Genomic DNA, 20,361 nt, shown 5'->3' with positions numbered 1-20,361 from the left:
TATATTACAGAAAATTGTGGGCAAGCTTTTAATTGTTTCTTCAAGCATTTATTTATTTTAATTTTTGTAAATATCTTGCAACAAAAAATTTTTGCAATAATTGCATAAAAATGACAAATACACGATAAAAAATTTTGTTTAATGTTTTGTGTTATGAATTATATATAATTATTTATATTTATATTCACTGTTTACAGATTATTTTTGGTTAAACAATTGAAAAGATTTTATATTATTAAAGCTAAAAATAAATTAAAGTAAATTTTTTACAAGTCTCTGTTTCAAAAAAAATCAATTTTGAATGAAAGATTGATACGTTTTATTTTATAAAATTGTCAGATTTATTTTGAATATGTCTCGCCACTTCGAAGAATACGTTTCTTTATTATATCAGCAGGTGCCGTTTTTAAATCATAAGCCAAATCTAAATAAGCACAAAAATCAATAAAAGCTGTGCTAAGATTGAATGTATAATTTCCAAATTCGTTTGCTTTATAATCCCAAGGAAAAACGTGATGATAATTATGCCATCCTTCGCCAAACGCCACCATACTAACTCCAATATTATTGGTAGAGCTGAGTGATCTGCATAATAAAATAAATATGTTTAAATAACAGCACAATATTATATATCTTAATATACAATTTGAACACAATTTATTAATTTGACGTAAAAACGAATATTTGATAAATTAGAAATTACGGAAATACATACTTGTCGTATGGTTTCATACCCCATATGTGAGCCACAGAATTCACCGTCCAAGTAAAATGCAGATTTAGAAAATATCTGGTTACTGCCACGTGCCACGAGTACCATAAATTTTCATTCCATCCCAACCAAGGTACTAATGTGGGTATGATAAAACCAAAGAGCGCCATCAAATACAAATACCATCTAAAGAAAAAAATGTAAATAAAAAATTTGTAGACTTAATTATTGAAAGTACCTGAACCGAATAAGACTAATACTAAAAAAGACTTACTTTTGAATTTACTAAAAACTTGCTAAATAAATGTATACTTAAAATATGTATCATAAAGAGTAAATAAAGAGAAGCTGGAAAATTAGGATTTGAAAATAACTTTTTGCAGTTAGATCAAGCTTTCTAGCTTATGTGCTCTTTTTACTGTTTATTTTTAAATCTAATGTAAGCCTTAAATATTAACAATTTTTTTAGTTTTGTTACTAGAAATCTTTTTGAGATGATAATCACGTCGACTTTTGTTCTCGCGGAAATAAGCAGTGCTTATCGTACTTCTTTTGAAATATCACTATTGGATCTTGCGCAACATCTCTACAATCGACCGTGGCTCCTTTGATTATGACATCGGGATGCTTACGAACTAAAAGCCAACCCATATGCGAGAAAAAGAATCCCCTGCGCACGTTATATGGATCTGCGTCAGTGTCGGTGAATTTGTGATGTACCCGGTGGTCCCTGACCCACTGATAAATGTCATCCTAAAAAATCCATTACTATAACGCACTGAGATATCACAATAATATTATCATGGTACAAAATTTTATTAAAAAAGAAAATTGTAGAGTTTTGACGATCTATATAGTCTAGAGACATTTATTCTGTACTATACTTTGGCAAGAGAAAAAAATTAACATTAAACTTACTTGAAAAGCAATGGTCTGAAAGATCATTAGGACAAGTCTCATGGGCCACTTTGCCTTGTAAGATCGATGGCTCCATAATCTATGAGCACCAACAGTGATGCCTAAGCCTCCGGCAATACCAACAATAGTAACTATAAATTATAGATTATGATTTAATAAAAGTTTCGTAAATGAAGAATAATTTAACATTATAGAAATAAATATGATATACCTACACCAAATAAAAGTTATAAATTTAGCATAGACAAATATCGTGTATAATCCATAAAGACCAGCAAGATGAATATAGATAAAAACAATGACATTTCTCCAAACAATTTTCCATTCATAAACGGTTTTATCGAATTCTTTCGTCGATACTTCATTATTTATAGACTTTTCAATTTTTACTGAAGAAATTTCATCTAAGTTTGGTGTCATGCTGTGTCAAATATATGTTAAAAATATCTTCCTAAAATGTAATTCCTATCATAAATTCTACAGTATTCTGCATTTATACCAAAAATAGAATAATTATTAAAACTATTATAACCTTTTTGTCGTACTATTTTATTTCAATTATGTACTTAGCAATAATTATTTTATTTTATCTTTCTCATTATACTATCTTTCAAAGATAGTATAAAACCCAATTACTTATATAAATGTGCGCATTATAATAAATTTTATATTTTATGTTAAAATAAATATTTAAAATACATTAGAATTTTCGAAGTCAAGGATATTTTAAAATGACTAGATATAATTGTAATAATATATAATTGTACATTAATATTAAAGTTTAATTAATATTGAAGTATCAACTTGTAGTCTAACTACATCAACTTGTCTACTTAACTCATTTGGTAGGAATTAAATATATTACTATAATTTCTAAATAAAAAATATTAATTTCTCAATAAATTACGATATCATTTCTTGCAAGTTAAATTAAAAAATAATGATTAATTATTTTAATTTTTATTAAGATTATTAGTTAGTACAGCGTAATGTATTGTAACATTTGTACCTCCAATTACTTAAAATTACATTATAAAATATTAGTTATAAAATTATATATATATATATATAACTCAAAAATAAAATTAACTTTTAATGAGAATTATATTACAGTTTAATGTCTCTGTGCAAACAAGAATTTTTTTAGTTGTTTTATTCAAGAAAATATCTGAACGTTTAAATTTTCTGAAATAAAAGTAATTAAATATAATATAATTATCAAATCTAACAATTAACAAATTTTAATATAAAAATTAAGGAATTTTAATATAAATGCAATTATTTATCACACATAATTATTTTAAAATTTAATTTATAAAGTTTAATTAGCACATGTCTAATTGCACGTTGTAAAGAAAAACATTATTTGTAATAAAAATAAATATTAAATGTAAAAAATCAATTAATATAATATAAAATAATTAAAAAATAATTTTAAATTATTGTTTTAAAAACTGTACAATTACTTACCAACAAAGCTTAAAACTTTAGTTGTACTATTTATTATTTTCAATATTAAACATAATATATAAATATACACACACACACACACACATATATATATATAAAACAAAAACAAAATAAATTTTTAAATATAATATATAAAATAAAAAATGTAAATAGCAACGAAATAATTCAGATAATACCTTTTAATTTTGTTCATAAAAGACAAAGTTTATTTTACACTAAATTATGCAACAATAAATTTACTTAAAAAATTTTGGAAAGTAAAGTTATATCTACGACGCTTTTCGTACATAGACTTGCACCCAACTGAAGTGCTCAATAAATCTCGATTTTAAACTACTCATACATATGTTAAACTATTTATACACAATGAAGCGGAAGAGCAACTGTATTATTTTAACATAAATTTACATTCAACATCACATTTTATTTTTCATTAAGATCTAAAACAGAATATACTTACCTACATCCGGACTAAAGGTTAAATTAAGTAGAATCAAAAGCATAATTTGCCTATAGGAAATGATGCACGTGGCAATAACACGTGAGGAAAAGATTAAATTACACTGAGGAGAGAATGATTAAAAATTTATTTAAAATATAATGTTTATTTTACTGTAAATAAACAACATCTTATTTAAATACGGCAAAAAAAATTATTTTCTAATATATATAAATCAATCAATTAATACACTAAAAAAATGTTGTTAATTTGACTAAATTTTTCAACTAAATTAAATTTTGTTTATTTAAGTATTTATATATTTCAATTAACTATATAAATACTTGAATTGAAATTTGTGAATTTAAGTTAAATGCATAAATTCTTGAATTGACAAAATTTTAATTTAGTTTGAAAATTTTGTCAAATTAACAATATTTTTTTAAACAATTTTTTAAGTGTAAGAAAAATGAAATGTATTTCACAAAAAGCTATATTCCATCACAGTCAAATTTTTTTATAACCAATAAATATTGAAGAAAACTGCGTATTTTCTAACAAGAGACATATACAGGGTGTCTGGTATTTTTTTATGGGATGTTTATGAGCAGGTAGAGCGCATGAAACTGAACAGAAAAGTCCTTACCGTTTTTCCATTTTCGCAATAGTTAACAAGTTAGTGACTTGTAAAATTTTCTGCATTAGCCCGGCCTACCGGCAAATGCAAGCGTGCTGAGCGTCCGGCCGCGGCGGCCGCCCCTCCCCAGCGCTTGAACCTTGAGATTGCTAGGCGCGCGGGGGGAGTTGTTACAACAAGCGACAATGGCTACGCACAAGCGACGCGTAACGCTAAATTCTCCCTTTGAGTTATGATAGTTCCTTACGTTTTTTAATGAAAATAAAATGTTCTAACGACAAAAAGTATGTGTGTACGTGTACATACATGTGTACAAAAAATATCAGTTTTAATGCTTAAAGAAGTGATTACTAAATTTATTTTTTTAATAAATAACAATTATTTTTAATAAAAAATATTTTTTTGATGATAGTCTTAAACGTCGTAAACGGTCATTATAAATTTTAAAAGAAGCTGTTATCATATGCTCGAAACAAAATTTATGCTTCTTCAAAAAACATTAGAAAATTTTATCGATTGAAATGGAAATGACAACCAAATAAAATGTTTGTTTCAACTTTATATTCTTAATTAAAAATTAAATAACTAGGATATTTATATTTTTAATAAAATTAATTCTTGTACGTACATACGCGAGCTAAAGAATAATCACTTTGTGACAGGAAAATGATTATGCCTTAGTTCTGCGATTTTATATCACTATTACTATTTACGCTGATTACTATACATGTACACGTAAAAAAATATGATTCTAGTTTAAAAAAAATCAATTATTCACTTTTAATTGTATTTTTTTTAATAATTATTTTATCTTTAATGACTGAAAAGAGTATTCTGTTGATAATAAACACCACACTTTACATAAAACAAATAATGTTTAACATTTTCGCGTATGTACACACACATACACACACACACACAAATTACACACAAATTACAAACCAATTCTTGAATTAAGGAATAATCATTTTCCTGTCACAAAGTGATTATTCTTTAGCTCGTGTATGTATGTATCCCCCCCTCCACACACACACACACACACACACACACACACACACACACACACATTACAAACTAAAATTTTCTTAAATTAAATAAATATTGTTTATAAGTTTTGAAACATTTAATAAATTCATATATTCGTAAATTTACACGGAGAAAATTTTATAGTAAAATTATGTATGATTTTATTATTTATGATAGTAACCACGAACTGTAAGAAGAAATTTCAGAGAATTATATCATATAAGTAATGTAAATATTGTCGTAATTTGATGAAAAACATAATAAAAATTTTCATAATTCCTTCTTGGCCCGCATTTACTATTTACCATAGTAATTTTTACCATGAAGTTTTTTCCGTGTATTATAAATCTATCACAAGAATTAATTTTATTAAAAATATAAATATCCTAGTTATTTAATTTTTAATTAAGAATATAAAGTTGAAACAAACATTTTATTTGCTTGTCATTTCCATTTTCATCGATAAAATTGTCTAATGTTTTTTGAAGAAGCATAAATTTTGTTTCGAGCATATGATAACAGCTTCTTTTAAAATTTATAATGACAGTTTACGACGTTTAAGACTATCATGAAAAAAATATTTTTTATTAAAAATAATCGTTATTTATTAAAAAATAAATTTAGTAATTACTTCTTTAAGCATTAGATCTGATATTTTTTGTACACATGTATGTACACGTACACACATACTTTTTGTCGTTAGAAAATTTTATTTTCATTAAAAAAGGTAAGGAACTATCATAATTCAAAGGGAGAATTTAGCGTTACGCGTCGCTTGTGAGTAGTCATTGTTGCTTGTTGTAACAACTCCCCCCGCGCGCCTAGCAATCTCAAGGTTCAAGCGCTAGGGAGGGGCGGCCGCCGCGGCCGGGCGCTCAGCGCGCTTGCATTTGCCGGTAGGCCGGGCTAATACAGAAAATTTTACAAGTCACTAACTTGTTAATTATTGCGAAAATGGAAAAACGGTAAGGACTTTTCTGTTCAGTTTCATGCGCTCTACCTGCTCATAAAAATCCCATAAAAAAATACCAGACACCCTGTATAAATGTGCGCATTATAATAAATTTTATATTTTATGTTAAAATAAATATTTAAAATACATTAGAATTTTCGAAGTCAAGGATATTTTAAAATGACTAGATATAATTGTAATAATATATAATTGTACATTAATATTAAAGTTTAATTAATATTGAAGTATCAACTTGTAGTCTAACTACATCAACTTGTCTACTTAATTCATTTGGTAGGAATTGAATATATTACTATAATTTTTAAATAAAAAATATTAATTTCTCAATAAATTACGATATCATTTCTTGCAAGTTAAATTAAAAAATAATGATTAATTATTTTAATTTTTATTAAGATTATTAGTTAGTACAGCGTAATGTATTGTAACATTTGTACCTCCAATTACTTAAAATTACATTATAAAATATTAGTTATAAAATTATATATATATATATAACTCAAAAATAAAATTAACTTTTAATGAGAATTATATTACAGTTTAATGTCTCTGTGCAAACAAAAATTTTTTTAGTTGTTTTATTCAAGAAAATATCTGAACGTTTAAATTTTCTGAAATAAAAGTAATTAAATATAATATAATTATCAAATCTAACAATTAACAAATTTTAATATAAAAATTAAGGAATTTTAATATAAATGCAATTATTTATCACACATAATTATTTTAAAATTTAATTTATAAAGTTTAATTAGCACATGTCTAATTGCACGTGGTAAAGAAAAACATTATTTGTAATAAAAATAAATATTAAATGTAAAAAATCAATTAATATAATATAAAATAATTAAAAAATAATTTTAAATTATTGTTTTAAAAACTGTACAATTACTTACCAACAAAGCTTAAAACTTTAGTTGTACTATTTATTATTTTCAATATTAAACATAATATATAAATATACACACACACACACACACATATATATATATAAAACAAAAACAAAATAAATTTTTAAATATAATATATAAAATAAAAAATGTAAATAGCAACGAAATAATTCAGATAATACTTTTTAATTTTGTTCATAAAAGACAAAGTTTATTTTACACTAAATTATGCAACAATAAATTTACTTAAAAAATTTTGGAAAGTAAAGTTATATCTACGACGCTTTTCGTACATAGACTTGGACCCAACTGAAGTGCTCAATAAATCTCGATTTTAAACTACTCATACATATGTTAAACTATTTACACACAATGAAGCGGAAGAGCAACTGTATTATTTTTATAACATAAATTTACATTCAACATCACATTTTATTCTTCATTAAGATCTAAAACAGAATATATTTACCTACATCCGGACTAAAGGTTAAATTAAGTAGAATCAAAAGCATAATTTGCCTATAGGAAATGATGCACGTGGCAATAACAAGTGAGGAAAAGATTAAATTACACTGAGGAGAGAATGATTAAAAATTTATTTAAAATATAATGTTTATTTTACTGTAAATAAACAAAATCTTATTTAAATACGGCAAAAAAAATTATTTTCTAATATATATAAATCAATCAATTAATACACTAAAAAAAATGTTGTTAATTTGACTAAATTTTTCAACTAAATTAAATTTTGTTTATTTAAGTATTTATATATTTCAATTAACTATATAAATACTTGAATTGAAATTTGTGAATTTAAGTTAAATGCATAAATTCTTGAATTGACAAAATTTTAATTTAGTTTGAAAATTTTGTCAAATTAACAATATTTTTTTAAACAATTTTTTAAGTGTAAGAAAAATGAAATGTATTTCACAAAAAGCTATATTCCATCACAGTCAAATTTTTTTATAACCAATAAATATTGAAGAAAACTTTGCGTATTTTCTAACAAGAGACATATATAGAAGAACAGTATAACACATACTGAATTATTTTATCGTTGTTTAACATTAATAAACAACAAAAATAAAATGATTCACTGTGTTACACTGTATCATCCATGTCACTTGCTGGAAAACGCCCATTAATTTAAATGCTTTTAAATACTTGACTTTTTTCTCAGTTTATAACAGTGTATTATAATAGTAGGTACCTTAAAATGCGTACACAATAAGCTCTAAATAATGATTGATAAACAATTTAATTATATAATAAATTAATCTTTAATTATAAATTAAATGTAAGTTTTTTATTGTGTTTTTTCTTATCTTTTTTCATTATAAACTATTAGCGAGTTTAAATGGACGCACTTGTGCACATTAAAGCCGTCGTACATATACAAAAGATAACAACATGTAATATGTCATTTTTATACTTCGGTTAAATTAGTGATTTTAATGTGCATCAGTGCACATTAGTGCAGATCTAATCAAATTCGCTATATACTGTGTAACAAACCATTTTTGCATTTTTTATTCAAAACTAATTTTGTTAGTTACGTGATAACATATAAATAAATATATATTATAATATATCGTAATATAAACAAAACTATTATAATATGCTGTTATAATATGTATCTAATACTTCTTTTCAAAATCAAATATAAACAAAAAATATATTGCAGATTGTGTTATTTAATTATTTTAATTACATTTTACAATTATTAAATAATTAATAAAGAAATATATTTTTAAAAAACAACAAATATAGGTTTAATATGTAGATATCAATTATTTTAATTGTGTACATTTGTCGTTAGTTTAGAAAAAAAATCATGCAAACCTGTTATTTTTATTATTCAATTTTATTGTCTGGATATGATACCGCACCCCACAAATAATGGCTTCCGTCACCATTTTTCATCGCAGTAGTCTTCACGATTTCCTCCGATGGTTGTTTGAGATCGTATGCCCATCCAATTTTCGCAAACAAATCGATGAACTGTGTAGTGTAATAATTGGAATATCTTAATTCCGAAGCCTTGTAGTCCCATGGGAAAACATGATGATAATTATGCCATCCTTCACCGGCCGTTACTAAGCTGACCCATAGGTTCTCTGTCGGGTTGATGTGTCTACCGTTAAAATAAACGGAATAAAGTTATTCTTGAGTGACACAGAATGACACAGAAGCTCTGAGATTTCTTCCAATTAAGTTTTTTTATATCTACAATTATAAATTCTGATTTTAATTATTTACTAACACATCGAATGGTCTTGAGCCCCAGATATGAGCCGCACTATTGACGCTCCATGTGACATTCAAAACAATGACATAACGAATAATAATCTGTGATACAAAGGCTCTATACCAAGTCTCATTCCATCCATATACAGGCACTATCACCGGGAGCAGGAAAGAGAAAATAAAATTAAGTATCCAAAAATATCTGCAAAATGTAAACTGGTTAAAAAATACGTAATTTACGCCATATAAAATAATTTATTTTACAAAATAATTTATATAAAAAGAAAGATTTTTTGAAAAAAGGTTGCTGAAAGATATTGGAATGATAGATACACACTTTGGAGATCAAGTTCCGAATCAAATGTAGATTTTCTCTCTTTTTTGTATGAAGCAATACCGCGTAATCAACTTTGCATAAACTTACTTGATGCCAAATGCGGCAATAGGATCAGCTAATACATCGCTCATATCGATCTGACGACCTTTTTGAATCACTTCCGAATGTTTCTTCGTCATCAGCCAACCAACGTGAGAGAAAAAGAAACCTCGAGTACTGTTGTGCGGATCCGCGTCTGTGTCTGTATATTTATGGTGCACCCGATGATCTCGCACCCATTCGTAAAGGTTATTCTGAAAAAAAAACAGTCGTAAAGAAAAACTGTTACATTTTGCAATGTACAAAACGGTAGTTACAAATGTTTAACTACCAAACCCGCTGAAGTATAGAAAAGCAGAAGTAGAATTCTAAAAGGCCTTTTAGCTTTGTAAGATCGGTGGGTCCACAAACGATGAGCACCGGCAGTAATACCTAATCCTCCTATTGCGTACACAATAAATACTTGAAACAGAAAAAAAACAGAATATTTTAATAAGTTTGTTAATTATGCTATTGTGATACATTCATAAGAAAGCATTAATTTTGTGTATTAATAAATCTATCAATTAATTTATAAAAATACTTAGTTATCAATTATGATTCTATTGGGTATAAAATAAGAAACTTAAAACATACTTACTCCATAAAGTTGTCTTCAAGTTTTCGAGAAATTTAAAAGTCAAACAAACATATACAAAGAATAAATGAAGAAAAGTAATAGCTATAATATTAATCCATTTCGGCTCTGTTTTGAACCAGCCTTTGGTATAAATTTCACTTCTGTTTTGCGCAGGCAAAGCTTCATCTTTCTGAAAATTTTTCTCCGTAACTATTTTTGGTTGTACGCTTGAAATATTTGGCGGCATCTTTGTTTTCGAATCACTGGACCAAGAATCCCAAAAATCAGTTTTACGCTACCAACAAATAACAAACTGTCAACTTTTTTGAAACCAATTATTAAAGACTAAATTTGTCCATACAAAAATAAACATGACACATTATAATACTTAATCGAACACGATATCAAAAATAATTTATTTTTTAATATATTCTTAACCTTCTTTATTTATATTTTACCTTTTTAAACTTTAAATTTAAATATTTTTCCTTACTTATAACTAATATCTTTAAATAATTTTAGTTATAGCAAGAATTAACCATAAAACAATTACTGGTCGAGTAATAATAATGATAATAATAATATTAATAAAAAAAGCTCAAATATTTATTATTTAATTACTTTTCTTGAATGCACTTATATAGCAATGTATTTCACACAAGATGTTTATATAATTTACACTATTTGAATAAACACATACAAATTTTTTAAAAATTTGTATCAATTCGCAAAATATTTCTAAATCACCGTAAGAAAAAAACACTTGTATCGTTTATCCGGTATTCTCATTGGTAGTTCTTAATCACGTATTTCAATCATAATGACTGAATTGTTTTCTCAGATTGCAGTCCTATGCACTTTTACAAATTGCACTATCAGCACATTGCTCCATTTAAAATACTTGAATGCGCACTTGTGTAAACTGACTTTATAATTGTCATAATGACCCAATATTACTATTTGCATATCTAATCAATATTAATATATTAAAAATATAAAAAATTTATTTTTTGTTAAATATCCAAATTTGTTTGAAAAAAGTAAAAAGGGTTAAAATTTATGAAAAATTAAACTAAACTTTTACTTGTTATATTATAAATAATAGAAATAAATTAATAAATATAAAATTTTCTGTAGTTACTATAAAGGATGATTCCTAAGCAAAGAAAAATATAAAAATCTTTGGCTCATTTTTATGAAGAAAGATCATAAATGTATGTCCTTATAGATTTTTTTTATTTCACAAATTACAGATAAATTACAAATTGTTTCAGATTTGTTTAGATTTAACATTTAACAAATTTGACACAATGATACTTGATATTAATTGAAGAACATGCATTTTGTAAAATAAATTTTTTTAAATGTATATATGTTATTTTATTAGTAAACTACGTAAAAATTTACTAACTTGGCTATTTTTTTTTCAATGAGATCACTATTAATAAATACAGCGAATAGATAGCTATAATTCAAGTAACTAATTTATTGCGATATAAGAGACAGAATTCATTCTGATTACTATCTTTAAAGACTACGAATCAATAGCTTTCTAAAAGAAAGTAATTGTTAGTGTGTAATCGGTCGTCACAGCGTAAAATTGTGTATAAATTGTGTATTAGAAACTTAGGTGTATTATGAGGTATGTATTATGAGGTGTTTATGACAATCAATAAATAGATAACAATAAATAATCAACAATATGCTATTAACTGAATTGGGTAACTAAGTTAAAAAATTTTATGTAATTTTATGTAATTCTATAAATTCTTCGTTTTTTTTAGTACTATTTTATTTGCTTGCATTAATTCAGAAATTTGATATTTTTTAGGAATATTCACTATGCGTTAATCAATATTTTTGATGATTCATATTCGATTTGTTTTGCAACAATCTGCGAAAGATTAATGTAGTCACACATTTTTTAATTTACATTACTGCTACAAATATGTAATTGTAATAAGAAATATATTTACGTCATTTTTCTATTGTATCATGTAAAAAGAATTAAGAAATATATACGTATAAAAGTTACGAAAATATGCGTTGTAATCACGCATAGATTTACAGGTATATTTAAAAAATTAAATATAATCGGCAAAATAATTGTGATTATACGAGCACCAAAATATAACTGCTTGAGAAATGTAATAAAAAAATATAATGTGGATAAAACTCAAGATTCTTTTTACTTTTTTCCATCGTCATAGCTATTAAAGTCAAGCTTTTTGCTTCTTGCTGTCAAAGATTTACTATGTTTTCGACGTTCGTCTATCGACTTGGCATTTGAGCGATGAATTAAGAATTTGACAAGCCTTGACAAGAGCCGGCATTTCACGATAGTTACAGGTAATGCTTACGCAGGTAAAATCGCTTGTTGTCAGTAGTAAATTAACCAGCAATACAACTCAGTCAAAATCAACTCGATAATTGGAGTTTAACAATAGTGAATCGTGAATCGTCATTTTTTTTCACTTATCAAAGCCAATGTGACAAGAAAGAAATTTTCAATCTTCCAATTTCCTTTTTATAAAACAATATTTCTATCAATTTTTTAGATTTATATAATGTTACCGATTAAACGCAGAAGCAAAATTGATGCTGGAGATGCAAAGTTATTGTTGGTGATGTTAATGGCAATTCACGTTGTCGCCAAACCTTGTATTCTCACGTCTCCATTGACTCTACAATTGCTACTGGAGTACGCGGAATGGCGCTCTTGGGACCAAGTGGTGCTTTTCGATAATGTTAGCCCGTTCAGTAAGTACTATTATTAGTTAATAATAAGTTGAAAGAAAAGAAAATTATTTCCGGTAAATAAATGGTAAATTTACTTTTATTTCTAAACGTGTTTCTAATTTTTACGTAAAACAAATTTAATAAAACTCTTTATTTCGTTTATTAATTAAACAGTTTTAATAATTTTAAAAATAATACATTTTTAAAATGTACCGTTGAAGAAAGTATAACGTTTGAACTAATTCTAATCACTAATTAAATATCAAGACATAATATATAATAATTATTAAAGCTTTACAAATGAATGCAGATTGCGCCCTTAATTACGCCCGACCGTTAATCGAATGTTTCGGTAAAAAGGGTATCAGCGTTTCTCTACAATCGGCAACAAATCCAAACATACCGGATGCTCTTACGATTCGAACACATCGCGTTGGCTCAATCGTACTTTTAGATGGACTCAATCTGACATCACCTGATAATATTATTCAAATGGTATGATTCTATGTTTCTCTATGTCTGAGAAATAAAATATAAAATTGCAAATTCAAATTAAATTAACTACATTTTAACATACACACACATCTTAATATTGATCTTTTTAAATAACTGTGTAAATACGGCATTAAATAATATAATTTTTTAAAATTATTTATACAAATTTACAAAGAGACAAATTTATTATTACGCAAGCTTGTTGCATGACTGCATCATATTTTCAAAACATTCTTTATTGGGTTTGCTTCATTCTAATGTATAATTTATATAGAATATAGAAATTTTGCAAATGACAATAATACAATTATTATGCATTTAAAAATTAACGCGCCAAAATCATTTTTTCCAAAATACATTTTATATATTTATAATACTATTTGCATAATAGAACATACTTAAATATTAAATTAAACAACAATAATTTATACAACAGGATTTTAAGTTTATAAAGAAAAATAATAATAAATTTTTTAATGTTCTTTTAATATTAATTTTTTTTAATCTTTTAAATATCATAAAAGAATATATTGCGTGCTTTGTTAGCAAAGAATGGTCTCACGAGAATAATTCCTATTTATCTGATATTGCGTGGAAATAATAGCGTAGATCGCATCTCTGCTTTATCATTCTACGAAAAGTGAATTGATTCTAATATCAACATTTTCTTTTTTATTACAGTAATTACTTCACTTATAACAATAATTGTAGATTATTAAATTCAATCAATTAGGTTATTCTACAAAAAGTATAGTTAATAAATCTTATAGTTTCTTTTTATTATCTTTTTTCCATTAAATATAATTGTAATGTACATTCTTTTGCAAATAAATCAATTAATTTTATAAAAATAAAGCCATTTTTTTGAAACACTTTCGGCAGATTACATATAATCAAAGCAAGTGTTTTGACAGGCTTCCCAGAAATTTCTGTTCAACTATTACATCTCATGGCTTATAGTAACCACAAGAAGAAACGATTCCACTATCGATACCGTTCTTCGAGATCTAAATATTGGTATTGACAGTGATGTGGTCGTGGCTACCTCGCCGCTACCGAACGACGCTACCGCTTGGATATATGCTCAGAAATATCGAGACAAGTAAGTTTCAAATTTACTTATCCTCGAATATGTGGTAGAAATAAAAAGAATATAAATAAAAAGAATAATAAATATAAAACATTACAAAATATTTTAATTTATAATCTTCATATATAATTTCTGAATTATAAACTTTTATGTGAAAAGTAATTTAATTTTGAGACTATGAAGAATCTTAGAAAAAAAGTAAACTTGATCAATTAATTGAAAATTTTGTTTTTTATTATTGTTTTGTGCATTATTGTTAATAGTTTCAATTCTATTAAAAAGTTCTAATTCATTATATATTTGTTTTTTAATAAAAATAATTTCTTGTGAATAATCATTCATCATTAAAATATTTATTACTTTATCAAAGTTCTTTTATGGAAAATAGAATGCAACAAAAATAAAACTTTATCAATTAGGCCAATTACAGTACCTAATTTTTTAGATAACGGACAGAAAATATAATTAAAAACGATACAAAAAGAGCTAATGAGAGCAAGCCGCACGGACAACTAAGTACAAGTTAACATAAATTAATTTATTAGATATGCAGTAGAATAACAAAATGATATAATTACGCTCTAAAATATAATTAAATTAATTACATAAATAATACTTACATCCTCAAATTTTACTGCATATAAAGCGATCAAAACCAGTCTGTGTTACTTCGAACGACGTTACTTCCGGTATGATTTGTCTACACAAATTGAACAAAATTTAATATTATCTTTTCTGACGCAAAGTCACAAGATGGTCATGTGACTTTATTGCCGCCATGAAGGAAAGAATAATAGGAGGGAGTGTAAGGATGCCGTTACATGAAATGCAGAAACGCGGAACCGCGGAAGACAAAATTTACTAGATTTCCGCAATTTATTCCGTTCGTTTTAATTGCCTTATATTACATAGAACACAATTTGCACGGAAATTATTAAACGTTCATTATAACGGACTTTATTTTTTAATTAATATAACAGTTTGTTAAAATTATTTAAAAATTATTACAAAAAAATATCGTTAATATGCTATTACAGAATGCATTTTTCAAATTTATTGTTATTTTTATTAAACGCAGAAAATAATTTTTTCTGCTAAATATTATTAAAGTTTTGTTGCATACTCATTAAAATTTCATTAAATTTAATGAAACTAGGTTTATTGTGAACTAGGTTTATTGAAATTAGGTTTATTGTGTGTGTGTGTGTGTGTGTGTGTGCGTGCGTGTGTGCGCGCGCATGTGTGCGTGCGTGCATATGCGTGTGCGTGTAAAATTATTTACCAAGAAAGTTTTAGTAAAATTTAAAAGCTTTCAAATATCTTTAAATACTTTTAAGTAGCCATTTATAATATTTTTTATTACCTTTAAAACAAATAAATAAATAAAAATTTATTTCTTTTTAAAGATAGTAAATATATTTATTTGTGTGTTTGAGTTACGCAACAGTAAGTAAGTCGTGTTCAGTTATTTTCTAACAATTTGTGGTATTATCGTACCATGTTATCGTGCATAACCATGGTGCATATTTTTAACTGGCCAGTGTTATTCTTCTGTATTTTAATCCGTCATTTTGGATTTGATACAGCGGATATACCACTGGCCGTGACAGGGTTAAATTTCAATTTGCAATATATTGGAGAAAGGAACCATATTGGTGCTTCAAATTGCATTTTATATGTAAAAGCTTATATTTTTCGAATTGTTTGTCATCTGAATTTTGAAAAACAATTCTGGATCACTGTAATATAAAAAATGGAAAAATAAAAAAATAACTATACAAATAATGAAATAGAAATGACGGGAAAATCTTTTGTAGTATTTTCAAAAGATTACACGTTATGCTATTATGATAATAGTAATTTGAATTATTATAACATGAAAAAATCTTTTTTTCTTTCCGTAGAATATGTCGGTCCCTTCGACGATATGGCGATCGCTTCGAGTTTGTGGGACCACCGGAAGGACGAAACATCGAGAACGCCACGATCAATTTGAGCTACGCTACTAAAGAGAATCGTACAGTGTCGTTCTACTTGATGCACACTTACAAAATACGTCATTCCGATAATACAAGTCTAATTGTCCGATATCTTGGTTACTGGAATCCAGAGTTTCACACTCTTAAGTTGCCGATGAGAGTAAAACTGAGAAGCGATTTCAACGGTCTTCCTATTGTCTTTGGGATTTTGAATGGAACTAACGACGGACAGACGGATGTTACCGAATCGGAGGCCACTGCTAACGATATCGCACCGCTTTTGGATTTTGCAACCATTGTCACCAATAGCGTAAATGCCAGGTAAAAAAATATTTGATACTCCTGAGAGTAGTTTTTTATTTTTACAACGATATTTGAAAAATAATACATTATTTATAAATCTTTAGAACAGCTTTAATAATAAATAATAGTCTACCTGTTCAAAGATTGCTTAATCCTCGAGAAAATTATCCTATCTTAGAAATTAAATTTCTCAAAATAATTACATAAGTATAAAATAATTAAAATCCTAAAAAAAAATTTCTACGTAAAATAAGAAATAATTATATCCTTAGAAATATCCTTTTAGAAAGAAATAAAAATAAACTAATTTCAAAAATTATATCACATATACCTACAAATAATAAATAAATACAATTTATATTTAACTTTTGCAGTATCGAGCTAGTGCCACACGAAAAGCTCGGTACGTTAACTAACAAAGTATGGAGTCATCTTCTTGGCGATGTTGTAGCTGGCACCGTCGACATTGGTTTAGGATATATAACAATGAATGACGAGGAACGTTGGGCAGAGATGACTTTTAGTCATCCTTTGATACGTTACATGTAGGTAAAAGTTTCAAGTAAAAAACGAATAAGTCAGAATTAACGAATGCTATCCAAACTTTAAATATATAAAGAATTGAAATAAAGCTGCTTTTTGATCAAACTGGCAATTTTAATATAAACATTGCATTCAATATCATTTAAAGAAATCAAAGGACAATATTTTAAAATTTATATCTAAATAGTGTAAAATAAAAACCGTAAAACAAATTAAAATTACCAAACAGCCTAAAATTCCAAATTTAAAGTCTTGTAAGTATAACTAGATATTTATATTTTGTAATATTCTATTGAGTGATTATGAAACAATATTTCACGCAGGAGAAACATTTATTATCATCCACTGGAAACCGGCACAATGAGAGATATATTTTTACAACCGTTCGACAATCGATTGCTTGGCTGCGTCGCGGGGACATATCTTATTATGTTAATTGCAATGGCGCTGGTTATATACGCCGCTAAAATGTTGTTGCATAATGAGGATGAAAAACACGTCGGAATCGGGGAATCTGCACTTTGGTGCTTAAGTATCATGTGCATGCAAGGTTTCTCTTTTTCCTTCGTTAGAACATATGTAAAATGTAGCTGTGCTATAGTACTTAACTACTTATCATTCCATGTTTTCACCATTTTTCCAAAATGCTAATAAAAATACGTAGTAATATTTAATTACATACCACATATAAAATTTATTATTAGCAATTGAAACTTTTAGGATCACCCTGGACGCCTCGTAGCCCATCTGGAAAGACCTTGTTGTTATTCAGTCTAATATTCTCCCTTGTTATGTACAATGCCTATGCCGGCTTCATTACGTCCATATTGTCGGTGCAAGCTACAGGAATCAAATCGATCACCGATCTTCTCTTCAACAATTTCAAGCTAGGATACAGTGCCGCCGACGATACATACATAAGAGTACTATTAATATAACATATTGCCATTATTTTTATTATAGCATTTTATCATAAGATAAGCTCCGGTATATATGCCGCACTTCAAAAACTTAATTTATCAGGCATTAATTATTGTGTTTAAGATAAATAATCTATAGTCCAATAAAAACTTTATTGTTTATTATAAAAAAATTTTTAAGTGGAATATTTATTTTCTTATATTAAGAAAAACTTTTTTAAAAGCGTTTGCATTTTTAACCATGTATTAAAGAATAGTCGGATATAGCCAGTGGGACAATCAAGCTAAATGAAGAATACAAAAACCAAGCACTCATAATTTGGTATAGTCTATCCTTCATTATCTCCCTAAACTTACATGTATCATATGAAATAACCACTAAGCCTTTTACACTCCGAACAGAGAAAGTAATCATTTTACGTATAAATCGTAATACATCGCTACACCACTTACAATATTGACAAATTAATTCAACTCACGATGGTTTCATTAACATTAACAGTAAAAAAAGACTAAAATCATAATACAATACTAATACAGTATAAAGACTCACAACAAAGTGGTTGCGAACAAATTACCTTCATTTTTTCTTATTTTTGCGGCGTTTTCCATGCGGCGTAAATATCGGAATTATCTTATTAATATTTCATACCATTAAATAAACCTACTTACGCATTATCCAAGAGACATAAAGACCTATAAAGTACATAAAAAAAACTCTTCTTTAGTCGTTTTTTTACATTGCAAAATATTATTTGGAAAATAATTATTTAACCTGTAATTATTTTAAATATAGTGATACTCATCTTTTATAGAATGCGAACGACAGCAATCTTCGTCAATTATACATAAAGGCGTTTAATAATCGCGAATCCCGTTTGGAGACAAGGACTGGCCTTATGAAAGCTGTCAAAGGACGATACGGATTCTTCGTTAGCGCGACTCTCGCACGGCGAGCTCTTCGAACAACATTCATACAGGAACGATGCATCTTAAAGGAGTTAATGCTTCCACAAACGCTTACAGTAGTCGCTCTTCCCATGGCGAAAAGTTGCCCGTACAGAAAGATCATCAATCTCAAGTATCAAAGTTAATTAATTATCGTCTAACGCATCTAAATATTCTCTAAGTGTAGATAATTAAATTCATTAAAAATGATAAAAACGATAAAAACTGTTTGATTTTTTTAAATAAGTAATCCACTAACAAAATTGCTGTTAATGTATTATAGAAGAAAAATTACTTTTTTAAGAAAGCAATTTTTTAAAAGTTAGTGATGTTCGTTAGTAATTCACACTATTCTGTTGGCAGTATATTGCGAATATACGAACGCGGCGTCTTGGACAAAATACAGGAGCGGATGCTGCCGACGATGCCGCGGTGCGCGGCTTCGGCGGCCTTCAACAGTGCGAGGCTCGCCGATGTCTACTCCGCTTTCTTCCTTCTGATGGCGGGTATGGTCACCGCCATCTCCATCGGCATCTTCGAAAGGATATGGAATAAACGGAAGCAGATGAAGGAAACAGTCGTGCGCGGTATACGCAAGCACAATCTGATACCACACCTCCACTTCCATCACCATCATCATCATCATCACGATGGTGGCCACAATCGCCCCGACGATCGTCATCCTCACTTTCATATCGCTGCTTCGACTAGAAAATTACGCGGCTACGATCCTGCTTATCTGACCATGCTGCAGAATCACGCTCGTCAAGTGCAGTCGTTCGTCGGTTTTCAGGAACGCGACATTTCTCCGGAGAAACCGAGAGGTCCCGGTCTGGAACCACGTCTGCAGGTACAGAAGAGATCGATAAATCCCAAGAGAGCGTCCTGGTCTTCCTTCTCAGGCTTGTCCAAGAGGAAGATGAGATCAACTGAAAGAATCCCGCCGACCTCAAACGTGGAGAACGTCCCAATGTTTCCGTTTCGCGATTAAAATATCGTTTTGACATTCCAGATTTGTTTTCAGTACAATATTA

General features: G+C 27.5%; 3 protein-coding genes across 7 annotated transcripts; 1 reads left to right on the top strand and 2 right to left on the bottom strand.

Annotated features, from left to right (window-relative positions):
- Window positions 1–295: 295 nt before the first annotated feature.
- Window positions 296–3,426, bottom strand: LOC118644177 ((11Z)-hexadec-11-enoyl-CoA conjugase-like). Of its 3 annotated transcripts, none has more exons than XM_036291201.1 (6): window positions 3,277–3,426; window positions 1,846–2,081; window positions 1,631–1,761; window positions 1,218–1,465; window positions 716–898; window positions 296–585 (listed from the first exon to the last, which is right to left on the bottom strand). In XM_036291201.1, the coding sequence occupies exons 2-6, from the start codon at window positions 2,048–2,050 to the stop codon at window positions 342–344; spliced, it is 1,011 nt and encodes a 336-aa protein (XP_036147094.1). In that variant the 5' UTR covers window positions 2,051–2,081; window positions 3,277–3,426; the 3' UTR covers window positions 296–341. The 3 variants fall into 3 exon arrangements, with proteins under 3 accessions (XP_036147094.1, XP_036147096.1, XP_036147095.1); XM_036291203.1 differs by having other exon boundaries at window positions 1,260–1,465; window positions 3,277–3,424; XM_036291202.1 differs by lacking the exon at window positions 3,277–3,426 and having other exon boundaries at window positions 1,846–2,095.
- A 4,568-nt stretch (window positions 3,427–7,994) lies between these two features.
- Window positions 7,995–15,915, bottom strand: LOC105834384 (acyl-CoA Delta(11) desaturase). 3 transcript variants are annotated; one of them, XM_012676824.2, is made up of 7 exons: window positions 12,885–12,968; window positions 10,332–10,605; window positions 10,023–10,153; window positions 9,740–9,945; window positions 9,332–9,517; window positions 8,911–9,202; window positions 7,995–8,195 (listed from the first exon to the last, which is right to left on the bottom strand). In XM_012676824.2, the coding sequence occupies exons 2-6, from the start codon at window positions 10,555–10,557 to the stop codon at window positions 8,923–8,925; spliced, it is 1,029 nt and encodes a 342-aa protein (XP_012532278.1). In that variant the 5' UTR covers window positions 10,558–10,605; window positions 12,885–12,968; the 3' UTR covers window positions 7,995–8,195; window positions 8,911–8,922. The 3 variants fall into 3 exon arrangements, with proteins under 3 accessions (XP_012532278.1, XP_036146366.1, XP_036146367.1); XM_036290473.1 differs by lacking the exons at window positions 7,995–8,195; window positions 12,885–12,968 and adding an exon at window positions 15,255–15,915 and having other exon boundaries at window positions 8,914–9,202; XM_036290474.1 differs by lacking the exons at window positions 7,995–8,195; window positions 12,885–12,968 and adding an exon at window positions 10,932–11,007 and having other exon boundaries at window positions 8,914–9,202.
- LOC105834383 (glutamate receptor ionotropic, delta-2) lies at window positions 12,878–20,338 on the top strand. Its single transcript, XM_012676823.3, has 9 exons — window positions 12,878–13,070; window positions 13,360–13,544; window positions 14,459–14,646; window positions 16,539–16,934; window positions 17,291–17,461; window positions 17,783–18,009; window positions 18,180–18,382; window positions 19,195–19,460; window positions 19,691–20,338. The coding sequence occupies exons 1-9, from the start codon at window positions 12,878–12,880 to the stop codon at window positions 20,316–20,318; spliced, it is 2,457 nt and encodes an 818-aa protein (XP_012532277.1). The 3' UTR covers window positions 20,319–20,338.
- Window positions 20,339–20,361: the final 23 nt, after the last annotated feature.

This window comes from Monomorium pharaonis, chromosome 8 (genome assembly GCF_013373865.1).
Source record: "Monomorium pharaonis isolate MP-MQ-018 chromosome 8, ASM1337386v2, whole genome shotgun sequence".
Classification (NCBI taxonomy): domain Eukaryota; kingdom Metazoa; phylum Arthropoda; class Insecta; order Hymenoptera; family Formicidae; genus Monomorium; species Monomorium pharaonis.
Note: the sequence above shows the minus strand (reverse complement) of the source record. Positions and strands in the feature narration are given on the sequence as shown.